Genomic DNA, 22,122 nt, shown 5'->3' on the forward strand with positions numbered 1-22,122 from the left:
GTGGTCCCCAGTTTATGGAACACCCTACCTAGTGAGGTGCTTCTGCTTCCACTATTAACTTTCAAGCAGAATTTGAAAACATTCCTGTTTACCCAGGCATTTCATGGCTGAGGGATACTGTTCCTGGCATCCCTTACATCACTGGATGGAATAATGTTTAACTGTAACCGCTTTCAGGTGTTATTAACTGTCATTGTTTTTATAATGTTTAAACTGCTCTAGAATGCCCCCCGCCCCCCCTGTTGTGGATCTGGGCTCCTTCAGAAGGAAGGGTGGGATATAAATTCAACAAATAATAAGCAGAAAAAAGCATTGTGCATCCATCAACAGTATGTTCCCCATTAATCTGGGGAAAGATCTGTCTTGTAAAAGGATCTAAAATGCAGATGGGTCCTCGCTCCCAGAAGTGGGCTTCTACAAACAGGCAGTAATGCTGGTCAACCCATTTTTTATTCAGTTAACAGGGACTTACAACCAGTTGGCTAATTAAGTAATTACAGGTTTTTTGTTTCTTTTTAAATAAAATAAATGTGTCTTTATCAAGATCCTGGGCATTTCACTTGAGTGCAAAGTAATTTACAGTAGATATCATAAAGCTCTTTTACCAGATTCAAAAAGCTTGAAAAAGCTTCTTAGAATTGTGGAGGATCCATGTTTAAGAGATATTTTTATTAACCATGAGGAAAGGGACCAAAGTTTCTTTCAGGGCTGCCCTATGAGGCCTTCTAGAACACAGAGTACGGCTGGCGAACCAAATCTTAGTCTGCAATTAAAGCTTTAAGTAATTATACTAGCTGACTGATTAACAATTACAACCACAGCTGACAGTACAGGTTGAAATGTTTACAAAATCCTTTTCCACATGGGTTGTGTAAATGCATTTTTGTTCAGAACAAGATGTTTCAGCATAAGCTTATTTTAATACATGTAGTAGAATAAGAAAAAGGGAAATTTTGTACCTGTGACAAGTGGATTTTGTCGGAGGTAACTTGGAAGGACCAGTCCAAAGAAGATAGAAAATCCAAGCACAAATAGGTTCCGAGAAGAGTTTAAATCTATGAACTGCAGGTTAGACAGTCCGACTGCAGTAATCATCCCTGAACAAGAAGAAACAGGACAGGATTTTAGCCTCTACAGTATGCAATGTGAAATACTACACAGACCACCAGTATTTCCCTTCCATTAAAAAGCAAAAACAACCTCCATCTTTGTAGAAGGTAAGAGACGTATGTTCACTTAAGGGTGCATATATATACGTTGATAGTTTGAAGACTTATGTTGGGCTGGGGTATTGTTTAGGGGGGATTGTTGGAGTTGTTGCTGTTGCTTTTTTTATCTTTATGGTTTATGTGGAAATTGTTGGATTTGGTTGTGCATTTCTGATGTTTTGCTTATTGTTTATGACTACTTTTGTTATCTTTGTACTTGTGTAAAGATGGTCTTAACTTTGGAAAGGTGGCATAAAAAAAAGGGATTGATTTATTATGTTTCATGCCTGGCCTTGGGAGCCTTGGGGTGATGTGTACCAAGCCGATACATAAATAACATTACGTTTTAAGAATATAAGAAGAGCCTGCTGGATCAGGCCAATGGTCTTTCTACTCCAGCATCCTGTTCTCACAGTGGCCAACCAGCTGCCTGTGGGAAACCCGCAAACAGGACCTTAGCCCAAGAGCCGTCCTCTCCCTTCCTACTGTTTCCAGCAAAGCTGCTCCACTTCCCAGTGGGGAGCAGTTGTGGTGGACCGCGTGGCCACCCACTCCCCACCGGGGGCGGGGGGCTCTGTCCCCCGTTGCCTGGGGGATCCTGGCCACGTCAGAGCCCGGCCAGCCAACCCGCTGTCCGGGGGGACGTGGCCATGGCCGGAGGAACGAGCCAAAGGACTTCCTCTTTGGCTCGCTTCCTCAATCACCCACCCACCCTCCCTATTTTGCAGGTTAGGCAATGGCCTTGCTATGGACTTCGGTTGGTCGCCTTGGTTGTCCGAGGGGCCTGGTAGGAATTTTTCCACCTGGCAAATTGGCACTGGCCATACCTTGTGTGGGGGAGGGGAGGTGTGGCCATCACCTGCCCCTCCATGCTTAAGGGTATTCTGTTAAAGGAATCTGGGGGTGTTGATCTAGTCTGAAGTCCGGCTGGGGGGCTAAGGGCTAAGGCCTTGACACGACCCCGACGGGAACACCAGAGGGAGCTTGAGTTGGTTCGCATCGACAGGGCTCCCCCTTACAGGGCTCCCCCTTACTGGGACTTCCTGCATAATGGGCAGGAGTCAGATATAGTCAGGTTCAATCAATGCCTAAGCCAATACTGCTCACATTCTGTAATTTCAATAAAGTTGTGGCCAAAATTTGCCCAATAACATAAATCTAATATCCGTGTCCTTGTGTGAGTTATTTCCAACGAGGGGGTGGCTGCGGGGTCTCAACACGCAACTGGTATTCAGAAGCACTGCTGCCTCCAATTGTGGAAGGAGACCACAGCCACCAGTTCTTTCTGTAAAACTGCACAGTATTACTCAGCAGCCTAACAAACAATTGGGGGGGGGGGTGTGTGTGCCAGTCTACTAAGGTTTTGACCCTTTCGGCTCATCTGGAAGGCACTTCTCCCAAGCAAGTCCATGAGGAAAGACAGGAGACTCGCCTGGCAGCTGGAGAAGTGGCAGCTGACATGGCTGCGCATAGAGCTCATTGCTAAACAGGCAAAAATATAAGGAGGGAAATTCAAATACCAAAGAGAGTGCAGAAGAGAGCGCCAAGCACTGGGTCAGGGAGGGATGCAAAGAGGGCGCTGAACTTCCCCACCATTCCTAGCAACAACATGAACGCTGCTCCGTACTGGATCACTCGCCGACTTCCAACCTATGAATCACACAACAAAAAGGGAGATAAATTACAATATTTCTGGCAGTTGCTCTTAGAATCAGAGAGTTGGAAGGGACCCAAGAGTCATCTAGTCCAACCCCCTGCAATGCAGGAATCTCAGCTAAAGCATCCATGACAGATGGCTTAAAAACTTCCAAGGAAGGAGAGTCCACAGCCGCCCGAGGGTGACTGTTCCACTGTCTTGTTCATGATCACAACTTGTGATTTCATCACAAAGTTGTAAAACTGACATGGGAAACTTTTAGCCCTCCAGATGCGGGTGAACGACAACACTCATCCGTCAGTGGCTGTGCTTGCTAGGGCCGACAGGTGCTGTAGTTCAGCAGCTCTGGAAAAAATATATAATCTTTAGCTGATTTAAATGCAATATTCCATCTCCTCACTTGATGGCTCACTTGTTCGTGATGGCTCTCTGCTGAAGGAGAAGAAGGAACCTCCTCAATGGGGAGGGTGCTTGGTGAGATCTGTGTATCAATACGCAGGCGGGCCTTTTTAAATTACTGGAGCATTGCACTGCCAGCCACAGAACAATTTCTCTGAGTCAATTCGGTGACCGCAGTGAAGGGGAAGGACTAGGGGTAGCTGCAACAACAGCTGCAGAGGAAAGAGATTAGGGACTCAGTGGCAGAGAGAATGAAAAGCCTCTGTTATTAGACGCATATCCCAACTAAACCTCACCATCTCCTGCTAGTTTGGTGAAAACTGCCTGACCTCGGCTTTTCCCTTGCTCCACAACCCCAGCAAGTTTAAAAATTTTTATTTTTATTTTTCAAACACTCTAGGCGGATTCCCTATGGCCACAGTTATCATGTGATTACTTGACAGGATGATACTGCAGGCCAGTATGTTATCATGTGTTCCCAGTATTCATCAATGGAAGCAAACTGATAAAAGCCACTTCAATGGATTCATCAATGGAAGCAAACTGATAAAGCCACATTCAGCTGAATGTGAGACCTGGCAATACAGATTCGTGCTTTGGGGCATTTTAGTTCAAAAAGACTATTTTTGTCGAGTTACATAACACAGAGACATTTCCATTGCTTGGGGCTACACTCTTTGAAGAGCACAACTGAACAAAGCGGTGCTTTGCACGAAACAAAGCTTCTCAGGAGAAGCACAAATCAATTCCTTGCGAAGTTTTTGCGCTGACAGTTTAACACACAAGCAGCAGAGTCCATGTGACAATCAACATTCACTTGACTTGCGTCACACTCTGTGTGGGGGCAAAGGTCTCTTCCGCCACACTTTCCCATTGCTTTATTTAGTGCTCTCTATGCAATGAAAAAGATTACGAACAAAGGCAAGGTGCACAGGCAGAGCATACCTCTTTGAAAACATTTCCCATGCTATTTTCCTTAAACAGCCTTTATTTCTACTACAATCCCATAAACAGACATTTTGCCCTAAGGGGATGTATAAAGTGGCAGCACCTACACTTTGGAATTCCCTGCCTATTGATATCAAGCAGGTGCCTTCGCTGTATTCTTTTCTGTGCCCGCTAAAAATGCTATTGTTTAGACAAGCCCAGATGCTCAGAAAATTGATGTGAATTCTCATCAGTTTTAGTATTTTAACTTTTTGTATGTTTAAATGTAAACCACTTTAAGGGTGGGTTTATTTTTAACAACCATTTTATGAAGTAAACACGTAATACATAAAGTGCCTTTGTAACATTTGCTTGTACCATGTTCAGAAATTATTTAATCCATGACTGGAAATTACGAGATCAAGGTAAAACAGATGTGACAGGTCCCTAGATAACTGCAGACCACCAATATTTGGCTATGGAAATGGGGCCAACCCACTACTGCACTTCCATGTACAGTGGTCCCTCTAGTTACGAGCTTAATTTGTTCCGGAGGTCCGTTCTTAACCTGAAACTGTTCTTAACTAGAGGCATGCTTTCGCTAATGGGGCTTCTTGCTGCCGCTGTGACGCCGGCACGTGATTTCTGTTCTCATCATCCTGGGGCAAAGTTATCAACTCGAGGTAACTCTTCCAAGTTAGCAGAGTTTGTAACCTGAAGGGTTTGTAACTCGAGGTACCACTGTATTTTTGTAAGAAACCTCGCCCTCCCTGCCTAAAAAAAATTGCATCCAGTAGATGGCGATGTTCATATTCAGACTTTCACAAGCAAATTACTGATGATTAAAAAAAAAAAAAAAGATTTAAGGGCCAAGCTACACATGACTCTAGAAATCTTGTGTCTTTAAGCACCTGTCCCCATGATGTATAAAACATGCTGGATGGAAGTACAACTTACAGCAGAAGATGTGGGGTGGAGGGGGGAGATGCTGAAACCACCACCTCCATTCCCGGCAAACCATTCCTCAAGGATATTAAACTGTATGCATATACACAGCTTATTTATTTCATTTATAAAAGTATTTATGTAATACCTACTATGGTGAGTTTCAAGGCTATGTCTAACAAGACTATTAAAACCATGACGTCTACATACAAATCAAACTAAAGTGCAGTTGATACACATAATTGAACAATCTTACTGGAACTAAACATCAGAAACTATTTAGATTACATTAGATTTATTGAACTTATGTATTGCTTCACACACACAAAGAGTGTGATTTGTAATATACAAAAATGCAATATACAATAAAAATACAATTTTAACAAGTGTCACAATATCATCAGTGTTGGCACTTGTTAGATCCCAAAGGGGTTCCGCATGTGACTTTTATAGCGTTTTAACTCACCACACCCCAGCATTCCACTTAATTAAGTGGGAACAACCACCCCATTTCCTATTTGCAAATGGTAATGGAGAGTTGAGTCCAGCTTTTTCATGCAGTGACACGTGAAGCATCTCATGTTCACTGATCTTTAAGTACTCTGACTGCAAAGAGGGTGCATTTTAAATTAATAACAACAACACAGCAACCAGACTGTGTTTTCTATGTACAACTTTAACTGAACTCTGCTCTTGAGCAAGTCCCTCTCTCTTCACTAAGCATGTGCAGGTGAAGCTCCCACCATGATAAATCTCAAGCTTATTTGAACAGATATGTACCTTCGTAATCCCCAAGACTCCGATGTTGGGGCTAGAGGAAGTAGATCCATTCCCGGTGCCAAACACACCATCTAATACACAGGAAAGGCCTTCTATGAAAATGCCCCTGCAATTGGAAGAAAAATGTTGAGATTACGCTATATAGCATGTTAGAAAAGCATGAAAACCAGTCGAGTCCAGGCAAACTCTGTAGTTAAGGGCTGGGTATTTGACAGTTAAAGACGTCGTCAACTGGTCAAATATTCTTACGCATTTGTAACACAGAATACAGTGGAACCTCAGAAGCCGAACACCTTTGAACTGGAACGTTTCGGCTCCCAAACGACTGAAACCCGGAAGTGATTGTTCTGGTTTTCGTACGATTTTCGGAAGCCGAACGTCCGGCGTGGCTTCCAATTAGCTGCACTTTGGAAGCTGAACGCTTTGAAAGTCGAACAGGCTTCCGGAACTGATTCCGTTCCACTTCCAAGGTACGACTGTACTACAAATAAAACAGTGATCCCCCCCCCCCAACCTCATACAAACAAAAGGAAAAAGCCACACTATCTCCTGGCCTGTAGTAGAAAGATCCAAGGAAACTCAAGCCCGTTAGAGACATCCCCTTCCTGACCTTCTCATCTCTGCCCCTTCTGCAGTTCTTGTCAACTCTCACTTTCTGGATTCCTCATGTCCTTTCCAGCTGCCTAACATGTTTTAAGGAAACTCACACTAACTTTTGTCTTTACATATGAAGCTTCTGCTATTGTCTTTCACTACTGCACAGGGGTCATGAACTGATGTCTAGCTTCTCAGTATGATTCTTTTTCATTATGTTGTTGTTGTTTAGTCGTTTAGTCATGTCCAACTCTTTGTGACCCCACGGACCGGAGAACGCCAGGCACTCCTGTCTTCCACTGCCTTTTTCATTATAGCATCTACTGAATGGTCTGTTTTTTTATGTATGCATTATTATATTATGTATTATTGTTCTGTAGGGACGCGGGTGGCGCTGTGGGTAAAAGCCTCAGCGCCTAGGGCTTGCCGATCGCATGGTCGGCGGTTCGAATCCCCGCGGCGGGGTGCGCTCCCGCTGCTCGGTCCCAGCGCCTGCCAACCTAGCAGTTTGAAAGCACCCCCGGGTGCAAGTAGATAAATAGGGACCGCTTACTAGCGGGAAGGTAAACGGCGTTCCGTGTGCTGCGCTGGCTCGCCAGATGCAGCTTCGTCACGATGGCCACATGACCCGGAAGTGTCTCCGGACAGCGCTGGCCCCCGGCCTATAGAGTGAGATGAGCGCACAACCCCAGAGTCTGTCAAGACTGGCCCGTACGGGCAGGGGTACCTTTACCTTTATTATTGTTCTGTACAAATTTGTCACCGCACTGATGTTGTATTTCTTACGTATTGTTGCATATTATTTTTGTTATGGAATTGTTATCAGGATTGTTGATCTTTGCTATGCATTGTCCTCCCACTGCTATTGTACAGTGCTTTGAGCATATTTTTTTATGGAAAGGCATCATATCAATAAACATGTTGATTCTATATTTTAAAAGTATTTAGACACCCTGAACTTTACAGTCATGATGGGGAGAGGGAAAGAGGTAGTCAACTGGCCAGTCAGCTGACCACCCTGCCAATTCAAATATTTTTGAAGCCAAGCCAAACTGGATGTTTGGCAGGGCAATGCAGCACCAGAATCAGGTTGGAACATGACTGAGAAGGATGCAGTGGAGTAATTTTCTCTCTGTGGCTGCTCAGTGCAAACACGACCATAGAACCATTTCTTGATTATTCAACACTTTCTGACTGGCGGACGAACGTGTAATTGTCCCTAGTGAAAACAGGTTAGAAGTAAGGCAATGTGATATGAAATCTGCCTGTGGGATTTGACCAATTAAGGTAGTTTGATCATCGACATCACTAATTGATGCTGCAATATCGAGTTATGCAAACTCATCCTCATATATGCTACAGTTCCCACAAGTCTATAATATTGCAAAACCTGAAAGAAGTTAGGACTTTGAATCCAGGGAAATGGGGCACAGCAAAGGGTGAGAAGGAAGCAAAGTCTTTTTCAGGAGGCTCACCTGTTTATTGCATGGATTGGTGGTGGTGGAGCACAAGATAACCTCGCACAGGCATAATAATCGCCAATTGATTCAATGATGCTAGCAACCACGGCACTGAGCATTCCTATCACACCTGCAGCTGATATTGTAGGTAATCCCCACTGAACTGTGAAGACAAAAAAAAACCACCATAATAGTTCTTACTGTATTTAAAGCAAAGTGACTTTTAAGGTGTAAAATGTTCTCTTAGCTCATAGGATGGCAAATTTCTGGGTTTTAGGGGTGGGAAATAGCATTTCTTCTCAAAACAGTGGTCATGCCACACAAACTGACACTTCATATGTAGTTAGCCAGCATAATAAATTGGTACCATCAGGAGGGCTTCACAGACGCATTTACATAGAATCAGAATTGTAGATTTGGGCAGGACCCCATGGGTCATGTGGTCCAACTCCCTGAAATGCAGGAATTTCAACACACAGTCCCCCACCCAATTTGAAACCATACCGTACCCTGCTTAGCTTTTGCAATACTGAGCCTAGGGTTTGCCGATCAGAAGGTAGGTGGTTTGAATCCCCGCGACGGGGTGAGCTCCTATTGTTCAGTCATAAGCTCCTGCCAACCTAGCGGTTTGAAAGCACCTCAAACTGCAAGTAGATAAATAGGTAACCCTCCAGCGGGAAGGTAAACGACATATCCGTGCACTGTTCTGGTTCTGGCCACATGACCCAGAAAAACTGTCTGCCGACAAACGTCGGCTCCCTCGGCTAGTAAAGCGACATGAGTGCCGCAACCCCAGAGTCGTTCGCGACTAGACTTAACTGTCAGGGGTACCTTTACCTTAGCAGTTTTATTAGCATCACATACAGATAGGTTTACCTGCACATCACATTTTAAAAATCCAAAAATTAGATTAAAAATAATGTGGAATATTTATCTAATGCAACCTGTCTATTTTCCTTATGAGTGGAAGCATGGACAAACTTTACCAGAGGCCATTGGACCAGATTGCCTTGAGAATTGCATCTGCCAGTTTCCCACTCTCATCTTAGATTATACAGATTCCCCCCCCCACTAAAGCTGAATCTGCCTTCAGAACTGACCTATCATACATGGTGTGGCCAAAGAGAAAGGGGTTTATTTAGCTGACATAGCGCTAAAGGAACCATCAGCTTAATTCAAACCACAGTTCAACCAAGAGGCATGAAACTGCCTTAGACCACCAGCCCAGCTATGTCAGTATTGTCTCTAGTCTCACTGGCAGCAGATCTCCAAGACAGAGATCTTTCACAGCCTTGCTCCCTTTTCACTGGAGATCCTGGGCGGCTGAACCACAGACCTGGCAGCAACTTGGGAGCCGAATCACAAACTCTCATTTCTGCAAGCACAGGCCAGTGACCAGGTAACTTCTTCTGTACTCATGCAAGGTGCAGGGAAAAAAATAAACTAATGTAAGTCTGGAGTAATTGTATCAAAGAGCAAAGCTTCGTGGGAAACTCTCCCTTAAGTGCTTGCTAAATCCACTTACATGGATAAGGAACCTTGAACCATGGCGCTACCAGAAGCACTCCTTGCCTGGCATCAGTGCGTGCATAGAATCCGTACTTTGTACTATCAGGTGGAAACACATCTGTCACAGTGAAGATGAAGCACAGCAACCAGGATACCAGAATGGCTAGAATGATCTGCAGTGGGAAGAGAAAGGGGCTTAAAGCACACCAGCAAGGAAACAGTAATTGCCCACAGAGGATCTCTTACCAACTCTGCATAATAATATTCAAACTGGTGTCGGGGAGTTGTTGCATCAAGGATTTTGTGAACACATTCCCTTTACAATTTTAAAAAGACCCTTCTAGTTCAAAATGGATCCTTTCATACAATTTCCCCAAACTGGGAATATCTCCAAATAAGCACTTAAAGGAGCGCCATTAATCCTTTTAAGACAAAACTAAGCATTGTGCGCGCTGGTAAACTCACAACAATTTACAAAAATAAAATGAGTGGATCCCAAGAGGGCTAACTGAAGAATAAATAAATTGATTTGGGGTGGGGGTGCTGTAGCACACTCTGTAGAGCTCTTTAGGAACTGGATTTAGCATTATCTGAAACTGCGGCCAAACTCACAGGCAGGGTGTCAAGGTGATGGCCACCCCCTGTTCATTCTCAGCATCTGATTATCAGAGATACACTGCTGGTGGACATGGAGGCTCCGTTCAGCTAAACTGCCATCAACAGACCCGATAGCTAAATCTGCTTACCGCATTTTTTGCTCTATAGGACACACTTTTCCGCCTTCAAAAATAAAGGGGAAATGTGTGTGCGTCCTATGGAGCAAAGAAGCCACAGCCCCGCGACCCTCTCCCGGCTGGAGAAGTGACACGCAGCTATGGCAGGAGCCTCTCCGCTGCGCGCCTTTCCGCTGCTCCCCGACCTGCTCTTTGGGGCTGGTGGTGGGCTTCCCCCCACCAGCTCCAAAGAGCAGGTCAAAAGGAACCTGAAGCCTGGAGACTGAGAGGGTCGGTGCGCACTGACCCCTCTCGCTCTCCAGGCTTCCAAGGTAGCTGCCTGAAGGCGACTGAATGGACCTTAAACAGCACCTTGTTTTAGAGGGGGAAAACAAGAGGGGGAAAATTCTCCCCCTCTCTGCGCAGCAGCACCTCCTGCTGCTTTGCTGAAGGGGCGCTGGGCAGAGAGGGGGAGATTTTTTTTTTCTTGTTCTCCCCCCTCTAAAACAAGGTGCGTCCTATTGTCCGGTGTGTCCTATAGAGCGAAAAATACGGTAATTCTTTAAAAAAACATTTAAGTGGGTAACTTGAAGTGAATGCCAATAATTTTCACTGACTGAGCCTGAATTTCCATGGCTTGGAGAGTGAATGGTTTCGCTACCACTCTCTCCACATCCTTCATTGCAGTCCTCTGACTAAAGAGCCTGAATCCCCTTCGCGTGAGGCTCAGGTGGCTTGGGTGGTCTGGAGGGCCTTCCATCAGCTTTGGTTAGAGGCCCACCTGCACCCCTATCTGGACAAGGATAGCCTAGCGTCTGTTGTCTATGCTCTGGTAACCGCTAGGTTAGATGACTGCAACACATTATACCTGGGGCTGCCTCTGAAGATGGTTCAGAAACTTCAGCTGGTGCAGAATTCAGTGTCCAGGCTGCTCACTGGGGCAAGATGGTTTCAGCACATAAAGTCAATCTGGCCTAACTCCCCTGGCGGCCAATTAGTTTCCAGGCCCAACGCAAAGGGCTGATGTTGACCTATAAACAGCTCAGGACCGCAATACCAAGGACCACTTCTCTTCATATGAACTGAACCAGGCCCTGTGATCATCATCTGAGGCCCTTCTTTGTGTGCCTCCTCTGTGCAAGGTCTAGAGGGTGGCAACATGAGAACGGGCCTTTTCTGCGGTGGCTCCCCATTTGTGGAATGCTCTCCCCAGGAAGGCTCATCTGGTGCCTTCATTACAAATCTGCAGGCACTAGGCAAAAACATTCCTCTTCTCCCAGGTCTTTCGCTAATTTATGGTCTTTTAAACAGCTACTTAGGGACGCGGGTGGTGCTGTGGGTAAAACCTCAGCGCCTAGGGCTTGCCGATCGCATGGTCGGCGGATCGAATCCCTGCGGCGGGGTGCGCTCCCGTTGCTCGGTCCCAGCGCCTGCCAACCTAGCAGTTCGAAAGCACCCCTGGGTGCAAGTAGATAAATAGGGACCGCTTACTAGCGGGAAGGTAAACGGCGTTTCCGTGTGTGGCTCTGGCTCGCCAGAGCAGCTTCGTCACGCTGGCCACGTGACCCGGAAGTGTCTTCGGACAGTGCTGGCTCCCGGCCTCTAGAGTGAGATGAGCGCACAACCCTAGAGTCTGGCGAGACTGGCCCGTATGGGCAGGGGTACCTTTACCTTTACCTTTAAACAGCTACTTGAAGATGCTGGGAGTGGTCATGAGGAGATTTGGGGCAAGGTGCCATCAACATGCCAATGAAATTTAGCTCTTTTTCTCCATGAGACCTGAATCAGGAGAGGCCCCATGGGCCCTGAACCACTTCCTGGCTGCAGTGATGGGATAGATGAGAGAAACTAAACTGAGCTTGAAACCCAGCAAGCCGGGACGCTGTGGGTGATTGTCTCCCATTTCTGAGAAATCAGCCAGTTGCCTGCCCTGGGTGGGGTTGCACTTGCCCTAAAGAAGCAGGTATGTGGTCTGGGGATGCTTCTGGGTCCAGCTTTGTCGCTGGAAGCAGAGGTAACATCAGTTGCTTTAAGTCCCTTTTACTAGCTCCAACTCACATGAGAAGCTGCAGCAATCCCTGGACCTGGTTAGCTGAATCACAACAGCTGCGACGTTGGTGACACTGAAGGTTGGATTACTGCAATGCGCTCTGCATGGGGTTTTTCCTGAGCTTGGTCCAGAAACTGCAGTTAGCAACCACGCTGCGGCATTTAACGCTTACAGGAGTGGGATTCTCTCAGCATCTCACACCTGTGCTCAGAGTTCTACACTGGCTGCCAATTGGTTACTAGCCCAAGTTCAAGATGTTACCATTAGAATATAAAGCCATTATCATATTGGGACCAGTTTACTTGAAGGATCACTTTGCCACATATGTACCCACTCAGCCACTTTTACAAGGGCCACATAATGTTCTCATCTTTTAGTGCCACAGTTCCTACACTCTGGAACTTCCTTTTTATTCTTGCCCTGTTTATGCAAGTCTACTGACAAGCCTGCCAACCTAGCAGTTCGAAAGCACCCCCCCGGTGCAAGTAGATAAATAGGGACCGCTTACTGGCGGGAAGGTAAACGGCGTTCCGTGTGCTGTGCTGGCTCGCCAGATGCAGCTTTGTCACGCTGGCCACGTGACCCGGAAGTGTCTCCGGACAGCGCTGGCCCCCGGCCTCTTGAGTGAGATGGGCGCACAACCCTAGAGTCTGTCAAGACTGGCCCGTACGGGCAGGGGTACCTTTACCTTTACTTTTACTGAGACATATAAAGCTGGTGTGTACTTTAAACTGTAAATTTAGTTTACAATGAATATTTTTATCTGTTGGTTTTCTTCTTTTTGCTTTTTAAAAACTAGATTTTACTGCTGACTTTTACTCACATTTTAAATGCAAACTTTATATTCTTTGTAAACTGCTTGGAGATTTTATGCACAGTTAAGGGGTATACAAATTTTGTAAAATAAATAAAATTGCACTAAAATAAACACCAGCAGACAGAACAATAAAACACAGTGAAAGCTGAAGAGAGAACTTACAGGAAACATCTTAAAAAGCTGTAACCGGTATGCAGTCCATCCTTTTTTTGATTTATAGATGGGTAATGGGAACTTGACATTTCGGGCATACTGAGAAAACAATAGCACTAGGAAAATAGTCCTAGAGAAGGGAGAGGAAGGAGAAAAGTTAATGAATCAATTAACTCTTCACTGAGGTAATAGTTAGCCAACAGAAGCAACTGCAGTTTCTAGCAGTTACTGCTGTGCTTACAATAACAGAGATGGAAGGGATGCAAGGATCATCTAGTCCAACGCCCTGCAATGCAGGAATTGCAAATAATAATAATAATAATAATAATAATAATAATAATAATAATAATAATTTATTTGTATCCCGCCCTCCCTGGCCGAGACTAACATCATAAAAACAACACAATAAGCATAAAAACAGACATCAATAAATTAAAATACATCTTAAAATTAATTCAAGCAAGTTAAAACCCGGGCAGGTGGCAATTATCAGGGTGGAATTGAGAGTGGTTCATAATGGCCAGGGCCAACTGTTTCCACTGATCATACAAAGACCTGTGAGCGGATTGGGGGCCTCCTTCGGGCTTGTTTTATACAAAGGAAAGTAAGTCAAACTGCATCCTGCCCAAAGGCCTGGCGGAATAGCTCCGTCTTGCAGGCCCTGCGGAAAGATGTCAAATCCTGCAGGGCCCTGGTCTCTTGTGGGAAGCGTTCAAGTAGGCTAGGGTCAAGGCCGAAAAGGCCCTGGCTCTAGTCAAGGCTAGTCTAATTTCCCTGCGGCCCAGGGTCTCCAAGATGTTTTTGTTTGAAGACCGTAAGGTCCTCTGTGGGGCATACCAGAAGAGGCAGTCCCGTAGGTACGAGGGTCCTAGGCTGTGCAGGGCTTTAAAGGTCAAAACCAGACCCTTAAACCTGACCCTGTACTCCACTGGGAGCCAGTGCAGCTGGTAAAGCACCGGGTGAATGTGATCCCATGGCAAGGACCCCGTAAGGAGTCTCGCCGCCGCATTCTGCACCTGCTGGAGTTTCTGGGTCAGTTTCACGGCCAGCCCCATGTAGAGAACTAAAGAATCCCTGACAAGTGGCCACCCAACCATTGATTAAAGTCCTCCAAGGAGTCCACCAGCTTCTGAGAGAGTCTGTTCCACTGTCGGACAGCTCTTACTGTCATAAATTTCTTCCTCGTGCTTAGTCAGAATCTCCTTCCTTGCCATTTGAATCCATTGGCTTGCGTCCTACTTTCTGGAGCGGGAGAAAACTAACTTCGTCCACCTTCTTTGGGATACCACTTTAGATTTTTGAAGATGACTATCATATCACCTCTCAGTTTTATTTTTGTATATTTAAAACTACAGTAAAACTGCATATTTAAAGTACAGTAACTGCTGCAGAAATATAACTGTATCATGGCAAAAGTTTTTATTTTTAGTCAAAGAAAGTAAGGAATTAGCCTTTTAAAATGAAAAAGTTACTTAATGTTGCCATTTCTTTCTTTCTTTTTTTAATGAGCTTTATAAGCATAAGCTTAATTTAATTTGTTCCGCTCACAAGCTTTAAGAACTGAAATCCCACAGTGAATTTGCCTTTCCGCCTGCAAAACTTATGCCCCCTAGAACAGATGAAGTTTTGTCTGGGAGAGAAGCAAACTTACTACCGTGGGAGGCCGGCTTTGGCTTTAGCATGTTTTGAAGTCTTGCCGAAATCCACATTTTAGGAAGTGAAGCAAAACCAAAACCAGCAGCAGCAACAACAACAACAACCCTGCCCAGTGCTAAGAAAGAAATCTAATCTTCGGTCTCCTCAACGTTACGGTCCTGCAAAGTGTCAGTAGGGTAGTTGGGAGATGAGGTTAGGCAGCAAGGTTCTCTTTTTAAGCTCAGGGTCAAGACCTTCGCTGTGTGGGGACCTGGAATTTCCCCTTATTTTTATATTAGGTATTTATATATTGCTTAATAGGGGGACAGGAGGGGCTAGACTGATATCTCATCTTCTGAGCTTGTTTCTATAATGTGTATAATGTGTTTTAAGCTGCCTGTAAGCTGCCTTGAGCTCAAGAAAAGCTCAATAAATCAATTAAATAAATGCATTGCTCAGGGGCCACGCTTCCTCACTTGGCTGCCACAGGATGTGAAACAATGGCCAAAGTAAGCAAACTTAAGGTCTAAATTGTTAGCCTCTGAAATAAGCAGGCTTCCAATTACATAACCAAATCCTCAGATATCAACAAAATGTGTGTGTCATTATACATGTTCAGACTTCCTATGCTGGAAGAAGGCTGTCTTTATGTTAAGTGCCAAACACAGCTTCGAGAAATGCTAATCCACCGAGAACACAGCTACAAATTCCTGAACAAACTTCCCTGAAATTCGAGGAGGGCAGGTCACATCCCAGTATATAAAAGAGTGAGGCCGAAATCACCTTTAGCTCAAAAGGAAACAGACAAAGACCTTTGTTCTTCTCCTTCAGGCACAAAGATCTGAACTCTGCAGTGGCATCATTTGATACCATGACCTTCTGCTAAGCATGAATGAGTAAAAAAAAGAAAGCTTTCTTGTGCTGTTTTTTTTAAAACGTGAAAGCCTTAATGGTAGTTTTAAAATATGGCTTCTTTATGGAACAGCATTTCATCTAGTGCTGTCAAATTATTTACACAAAGTTCCTGGGATGTTGTTGTTTTTTTGGGGGGTGCGCTTGTGTGAAGAGGGTTCACCAACATCCTAAGACCAGCTTCTACTCTTTCATACACTTTTTTGCACCTGTTCACAACTAACTATTCCCTCAATCTGCTGCTAATTCTGTGAATTAAAAAACCCACACAAATGACTTCTTTATTACACGGTCCTAGCCAAGGACGTGGGTGGTGCTGTGGTCTAAACCACAGAGCCTAGGGCTTGCCGATCAGAAGGTCAGCAGTTCGAATCCCCGCGATGGGGTGAGCTCCCGTTGCTCGGTCCCTGCTCCTGCCCACCTAGCAGTTCAAAAGCACATCAAAGTGCCAGTAGATAAATAGGTACTGCTCCGGTGGGAAAGTAAACGGCGTTTCCATGCGCTGCTCTGGTTCGCCAGAAGCGGCTTCGTCATGCTGGCCACATGACCCAGAAGCTGTACGCCGGCTCCCTCGGCCAGTAAAGCGAGATGAGCGCCACAAGCCCAGAGTGGTCCGCGACTGGGCCTAACGGTCAGGGGTCCCTTTACCTTTACCTAGCCATCAGAATCATGTAAGTAAATGTACTGAAATTGCAGGCCCGTTTTGCCACTGATGATTATGGCAAACAATACCCTCATACTGTCCTCACGCTGAGGGGGGGGCTGGGGGGCTGGGATCCCTGTTGCCAGAGCAACCAGGCTGCACCTCCTCATGCATCATTCCAATCCACACCTGCTATTAAGTGGGTCAGAGTCAGACTGCAGAGACAGGGTGAATTCAGGGCTGCCTTGCTTCCTATAACAAAGTTGATTTAAGAGGTCTGTCTGTGCCCCAAGAGTCAATAATCCATTTAACTTGAACCTGGCCCTTGAGCCAAGGCTTTAAAGGTAGGGCTGCTTTGGGTTGCTGATAATCTTCCCTGCAGGCCCTAGAGATTGATGTCCCAATTTGATGGCTAAAAACAAACACTGAAATTCCAACAGTTTTGTATGTTTTTAAACTTGGTTGTAAGTTGCCTAGAGACTGCCTTGTGGTCAGGTGATAACACACATACACAAAAACATTATCAACAATTCTGGTAATATTTGAGTGATCAACTTGGAATGAAGACAGTTTTCCTAATGGTCAGATTTATTCTGATTTCTTGGAATTTAGTGGTCGTGTTTTAAACATGACCACCGAACCTAGAACTTACAGGAGGGGTAGAATATGCATGAAGATTGCAAGAGGACTTAAGAATGATGTTCTGCTTCTGAACATATGAATATGCCACAGTTCTGTGAGCAAAGTGCTAACACCAGGACTCATAATCATTTTTTCTGCAATAGTAGTGGGATGCTGCTGAATTGGAAATGTACTGGGATTCAATGTAGATCCGGTCTTAAAGGATCTACATTGGCTCCCAGTACGTTTCTGAGCACAATTCAAAGTGTTGGTGCTGACCTTTAAAGCCCTAAAAGGCTTTGGCCCTGTATACCTGAAGGAGTGTCTTCACGCCCATCATTCACTGAGATCCAGCTCTGAGGGCCTTCTGGCAGTTACCTCATTGCGAGAAGTGATGTTACAGAAAATGAGGCAGAGGGCCTTCTCAGTACTTGTGCCCACCGTGGCCAAGCTTCATGGCCGAGTGGGGATTCAAACCCTGGTCTCCCAGTTCCCAGTCTGACACTACTACATTGTTAGCTGCTTTAGGCATCTGGAAAGCCAGCACACCATTGCTTAAGAAATACTTTAGAAGATAACTTAGAAGGATTCTCATTTCATAGATTCATCTTCATTTTAAGATAATGGCCCTTAGTACCGCCTAGGAGAGGCAATGGTCAATAGTGACAGACACTGGCTGTTTTATACTGACTGACTGCACTTCATCAACTGTTGAGGGACAAAGGATACTCACAGCATGGCGATGCCCCAGTGTTTGCCTGCTCTTTCTCCAGCAGCCTGGAAGCCAGAGAGCCCAATGAGAGCCACAGTTGGTGTAATCGTCAGAGGTCCAATGTATCTCAGGAGCGCTCCTGGCAGGCCCAGGAACCCAATCACCACTTCTATCAAAGATGACATAATAATAGCGCCTTGGATCTGAACACAGAGAAAAATAATAGTAATTTAGATTTTTAAAGAAATTCTATGTTTCTGAGGCTGTTTGTTTTTTTAATGGGTGGATGAACTGCAAGTCAAATAATTCAGTGACTAGGCAGAACTGGGCAATGGCATGTGTTATTCAGCTAAGTGCTTAAGCAGACGTTTTCTGGGCTAAAGAACATCTGAAGGTCAGAGGTATGTTCTGTGGTACCAACAGAAGTCGGTTCAATAGCAAAGCTCCCAACTTCATCCACTTCCTCTTACCGCTTAAGCACACGGCTGGCTTTCAATGCACAACGGGGGTCATTAGACCAGCCTGGCCGTTGTGTCCATAGCACATCACACTGTCATACAGGAAGACCTGGGTTCCAAGCTAACCTTTAAAGCTCTCAGATCGAACCGGCAAGGGCTGGTGGCGCCACGGAGGTGATGCTCTTAGCTCCTAGGGGCAGAGTGTATGATGCATTTGGTCACACGTGCTCTTTAGAAGCTGGCATAGAGCAGCGCTGTGGTCTCAGGAGACTGCCAGCCCCCCCTTGGCTGCAGGCCTCTTGGCAGGATGGAACTACGGTTTGAAGATGGGGAAGAGAGAGGGGATGTTTTTAAATTGAGGAATAACTGGCAGCCCAAAGCAATGGGATGGGAGAAAAGTTCCATGACACACGTGTGAACTGGAGTCTATTCTATTTTTTCTTATGGATATTTGCATCTAAAGAATGATCATTGGAGGAGAAGGAGAACCCGAATAGCAAAACTACACATGGCTTTGGGGAAACGGGGCACTCCTTACGATTGTACCTGGCTTTCCAAAACAGAAACACAATAAATGCGGATTATCCTCATTGCAGAGCAGAGACAACCCAATAATTTGTTAGAAGCTAATTGGTTATTTTGGCTATGACTGGTCAGATGAGCATATCACAAGATGCAGAATGCCAAACTCCCCTGACGTGGGAGCATGTCTCCATCAAGACCATAGTGCACCTCAAGTTGTTTTGGGGAGGGGGCTTCGCAGGCACAATTAACATACAGAAAAGATTAAAACCTGCATGTAACGAATGTGTAGAAAAAGTTACATGCAAAGAGAAGAACGAAAGAGGGTAACAATTTCAACAGTTCAAGGCAGCAGGGCATCTGGATGAAAAGAACCTCCTGAAGTGAGGACATGGGACTGACTACATGGTGCAAGTTACCTCTCGTATCCTAGGGTACCAGATATGTTCCGTATGCAGCAGTTCTGTTGTTCCATTGGTAATCATTACAGCTTAGGAAGGCAAAAAGAAATATTTCACATTACGGCAAAATAAAGCACAACGATTCCATGCACCCCAGCATTAAATTCTGTATGAAACAAGAAGGTGCCCAAGTCCAGAATTACAACACAAAGAGGATAGTCTGCTTAAGGCATCTCCAACCTGTCCAACCTTTCTATGAAAATCTCCAAGAAAGACGACTGCAGAGCTTTAGCAACTTGCTCTGTTGAAACTGAACCATGATACCCCCCGAAAACCAGGTGTTGGGTAGTAAGACCAAGGCACAGTCGTCACCTCCAGAATCTGCTTGTCAGTGATCAATTGGCATCTGACTGGCCATGGCTAGAAAGGCTGGCACAGGCAAGATTCCTATGAGTTGCTCCTGAGGTTAGTACAGTGCTGAACCTCCTATTTCCTTCTACAGCTTTAACCCAAAGAGCTGCAGAGGGGTGATTCAGAGTGCAGATAAAGTGACTTTTGCATATTATTTCTCCAGATCTGTCGCCTGTTAATTGGGATGGCTAGACCGCAATAGCAGCTCTCGTCTGACGTCTCATGAAGGTTAGAAGTGGTCAAGGAACAACAAAGATTCTTTTCATAAACAAAATGTTCTATATTTATGATTCCTAATTTCCATACAGTAGCTCTTCCCTGAGGCATGCAGAATGTAGCCATCCTGATCTATTAGAGCTGCAGTCAGGCTATTTGACCTAAAATCCTGCAATTAGGACACAAGAATATATGCTCAGTGTCACTGATGCCCAGCGGGGCCTGAGCTTCTACAGAAAAACAGATTCTGTAACCAGAAAACCAAAGCAGCACAATTATTATACAAACAAAATTGAAAGCATATTATTTTGTACACTTGTTTTGAGATTATTATTTTAGAATTTGGAAGTGTTTGCCTTTTTATTGTCATCCATTTGGAAAAGAGGATTTGCAGGACTACGAAGGAACTAGGACTTCAGCTGAGCAGCGTATGGACATGTGTCTCCTGACCGTGCATGAAGCTAGCCAAGGCGAGTCAATCAGGGAAACAGAGGCAACACTCCCCAGCCCAAAATATCATATTCATATTGAATATTTGTGAATTATCAAACTTGGTGAATATGCCAACCTCTCTTGCAGCTGCAGATACAGTTGAAAGTATGCTTCTTGTTTCACTACATTTACTCAACACAAAAATCACTCTTGTAGAATAAGGACCCTGAATCTTGGTGAATGTATGTATTACACACTGTATTTTTGAGATTTTTTAACTACTGGTGGTAACAATGCCCCTCCCTTTGGCTCCTCCGCATGTCACAGGACCTCCTACCATACTGCCAAACTACTTCCTGCAATGTCAAGTAGAGCGAGTGCAAATCTCAGTTCAACCACCGACTTATAGAGCTGACCTTAGACCTCTCAGCCTTAATTGCTCACTGCAACATAGGAACAATAATGGCTTTTCATGGATGCTTGTTGTTTGGAAGATGAGGTAAGAACTCTTTGCAAGCTTTGGAGCTAATGATAGGCCACCATCTCAAAAAAGATTCCACATAATCTTCTTAGATATCTGTTTAGGCTTTCCTGGGAACCCAGCATATATTTTAATTCTCTAAGGTGCTTCAAAGCAAAGTTGCCCTGAGTCATCTGGGCTTGGTCAATCTGTAGCAGAGTGCTTTCCTATTCTGCTTCCTTGCTGGGCCGCGCCACATTCAGCAAGGAAAAACAAAAACCTATGTAATCACTGGACCACTTTCCAGTTTGGGACTTGTAGGTTCTCTCTAACCATTCCAAAAATGGTTTCTGCTTTCAGATGCTCAGGAAAAGAACCTGCAGCCCCTTCAGAAAAGGCAAGCAATCGGCTAAGAATGTGGACACTGTTGCTACTCTCTTTCCTCATAGGACAGTTGTTTCTCATCAAGTGCAATATTAGCGTTGGCTGCACTGTAGTCTTAAGTAACAGATCTGGCCCTGGCCTCTAGTCATGTAAACACGCCAATTATTTCCAAAAGTACTTTGTGCTATTTTATACTTGTTTGCCCTGTTAAGACCTGTCAGAAAGAATATACGTAGGAGAATGAACACACACACACACACACACACACACACACACACACACAAGCACACACACACACACACACACCACCATCACAAAAAATTATCATGTTCTAGTTTCCTTAGACTTGCCAATGTAGTCAAGACACTGTGGCTCCAAATAATGCTATAAAAATGTTGTATAAGCAGGGCAGGAATAATAAAAAATGGGTTATCAGAGTAGAAATCAGGCTCATTCTTTAGTGTTTGCTGTGAATAAACAATGGTTTACCATAACCATGGAACCAAAAACAATGGTTTAGCATTAGAAGGACAAACTAAAACCCTTGGTTCACACACTACCTCCTCCTCCTCTGGCATGGCCATGTGGCGTTTGGGTTCTACTACTCTTTTTTAGACAAACCACAGCTTGTTTGTGACATCCAGACCAGGACAAACTGCAGTTATGCTCAACTATAGTTAGTAGAAAAAGCCAAGTTCAAACTGTACTTTTTAAGGCTAGCTTCTTTTCACAAACACACGGGGGGGGGGGGGGAGGATGGTGAGGGGATGAGGGTCAGTGCACAGGAATCAGAGGAGCAGGACCCATCAGCACAGCCAGAGGGGCCCCCCGTCTCCACAAACATGTCAGACTCTGAGACGTAGATGCTCTAGTAATAATAATTATTATCATTTATACCCTGCCCTCCCCAGCCATAGCTGGGCTCAGGGCGGCTAACACCAGTAAAATTACAGTACAAACATAATGGGGGGGGGGCAATTTAAAATGCGATTTAAAATGCAGCCTCGTTTTAAAAGTAGCCCATAGATCAAAACCGTAAGGGGAGGGAAACATAAGGGTCAGGCTGAGTCCAAACCAAAGGCCAGGCAGAACAGCTCTGTCTT

The 22,122-nt window shown here is 44.9% G+C and overlaps 1 protein-coding gene across 8 annotated transcripts in view; it reads right to left on the reverse strand.

The window, feature by feature from the left end:
• Window positions 1-22,122, reverse strand: part of SLC23A2 (solute carrier family 23 member 2) — a 79,597-nt gene that overhangs the window by 6,843 nt on the left and 50,632 nt on the right. For all 8 annotated transcript variants that reach the window (XM_077931205.1, XM_077931204.1, XM_077931202.1 and 5 more), the window contains 8 exons: window positions 19,135-19,205; window positions 17,757-17,938; window positions 13,222-13,342; window positions 9,496-9,652; window positions 7,986-8,133; window positions 5,917-6,022; window positions 2,729-2,858; window positions 960-1,097 (listed from right to left, as the gene is read on the reverse strand). In XM_077931205.1, coding sequence (XP_077787331.1) covers window positions 960-1,097; window positions 2,729-2,858; window positions 5,917-6,022; window positions 7,986-8,133; window positions 9,496-9,652; window positions 13,222-13,342; window positions 17,757-17,938; window positions 19,135-19,205 — 1,053 coding nt within the window. The remainder of the gene's footprint in view (window positions 1-959; window positions 1,098-2,728; window positions 2,859-5,916; window positions 6,023-7,985; window positions 8,134-9,495; window positions 9,653-13,221; window positions 13,343-17,756; window positions 17,939-19,134; window positions 19,206-22,122) is intronic.

Source organism: Podarcis muralis, chromosome 7 (genome assembly GCF_964188315.1).
Source record: "Podarcis muralis chromosome 7, rPodMur119.hap1.1, whole genome shotgun sequence".
NCBI lineage: Eukaryota > Metazoa > Chordata > Lepidosauria > Squamata > Lacertidae > Podarcis > Podarcis muralis.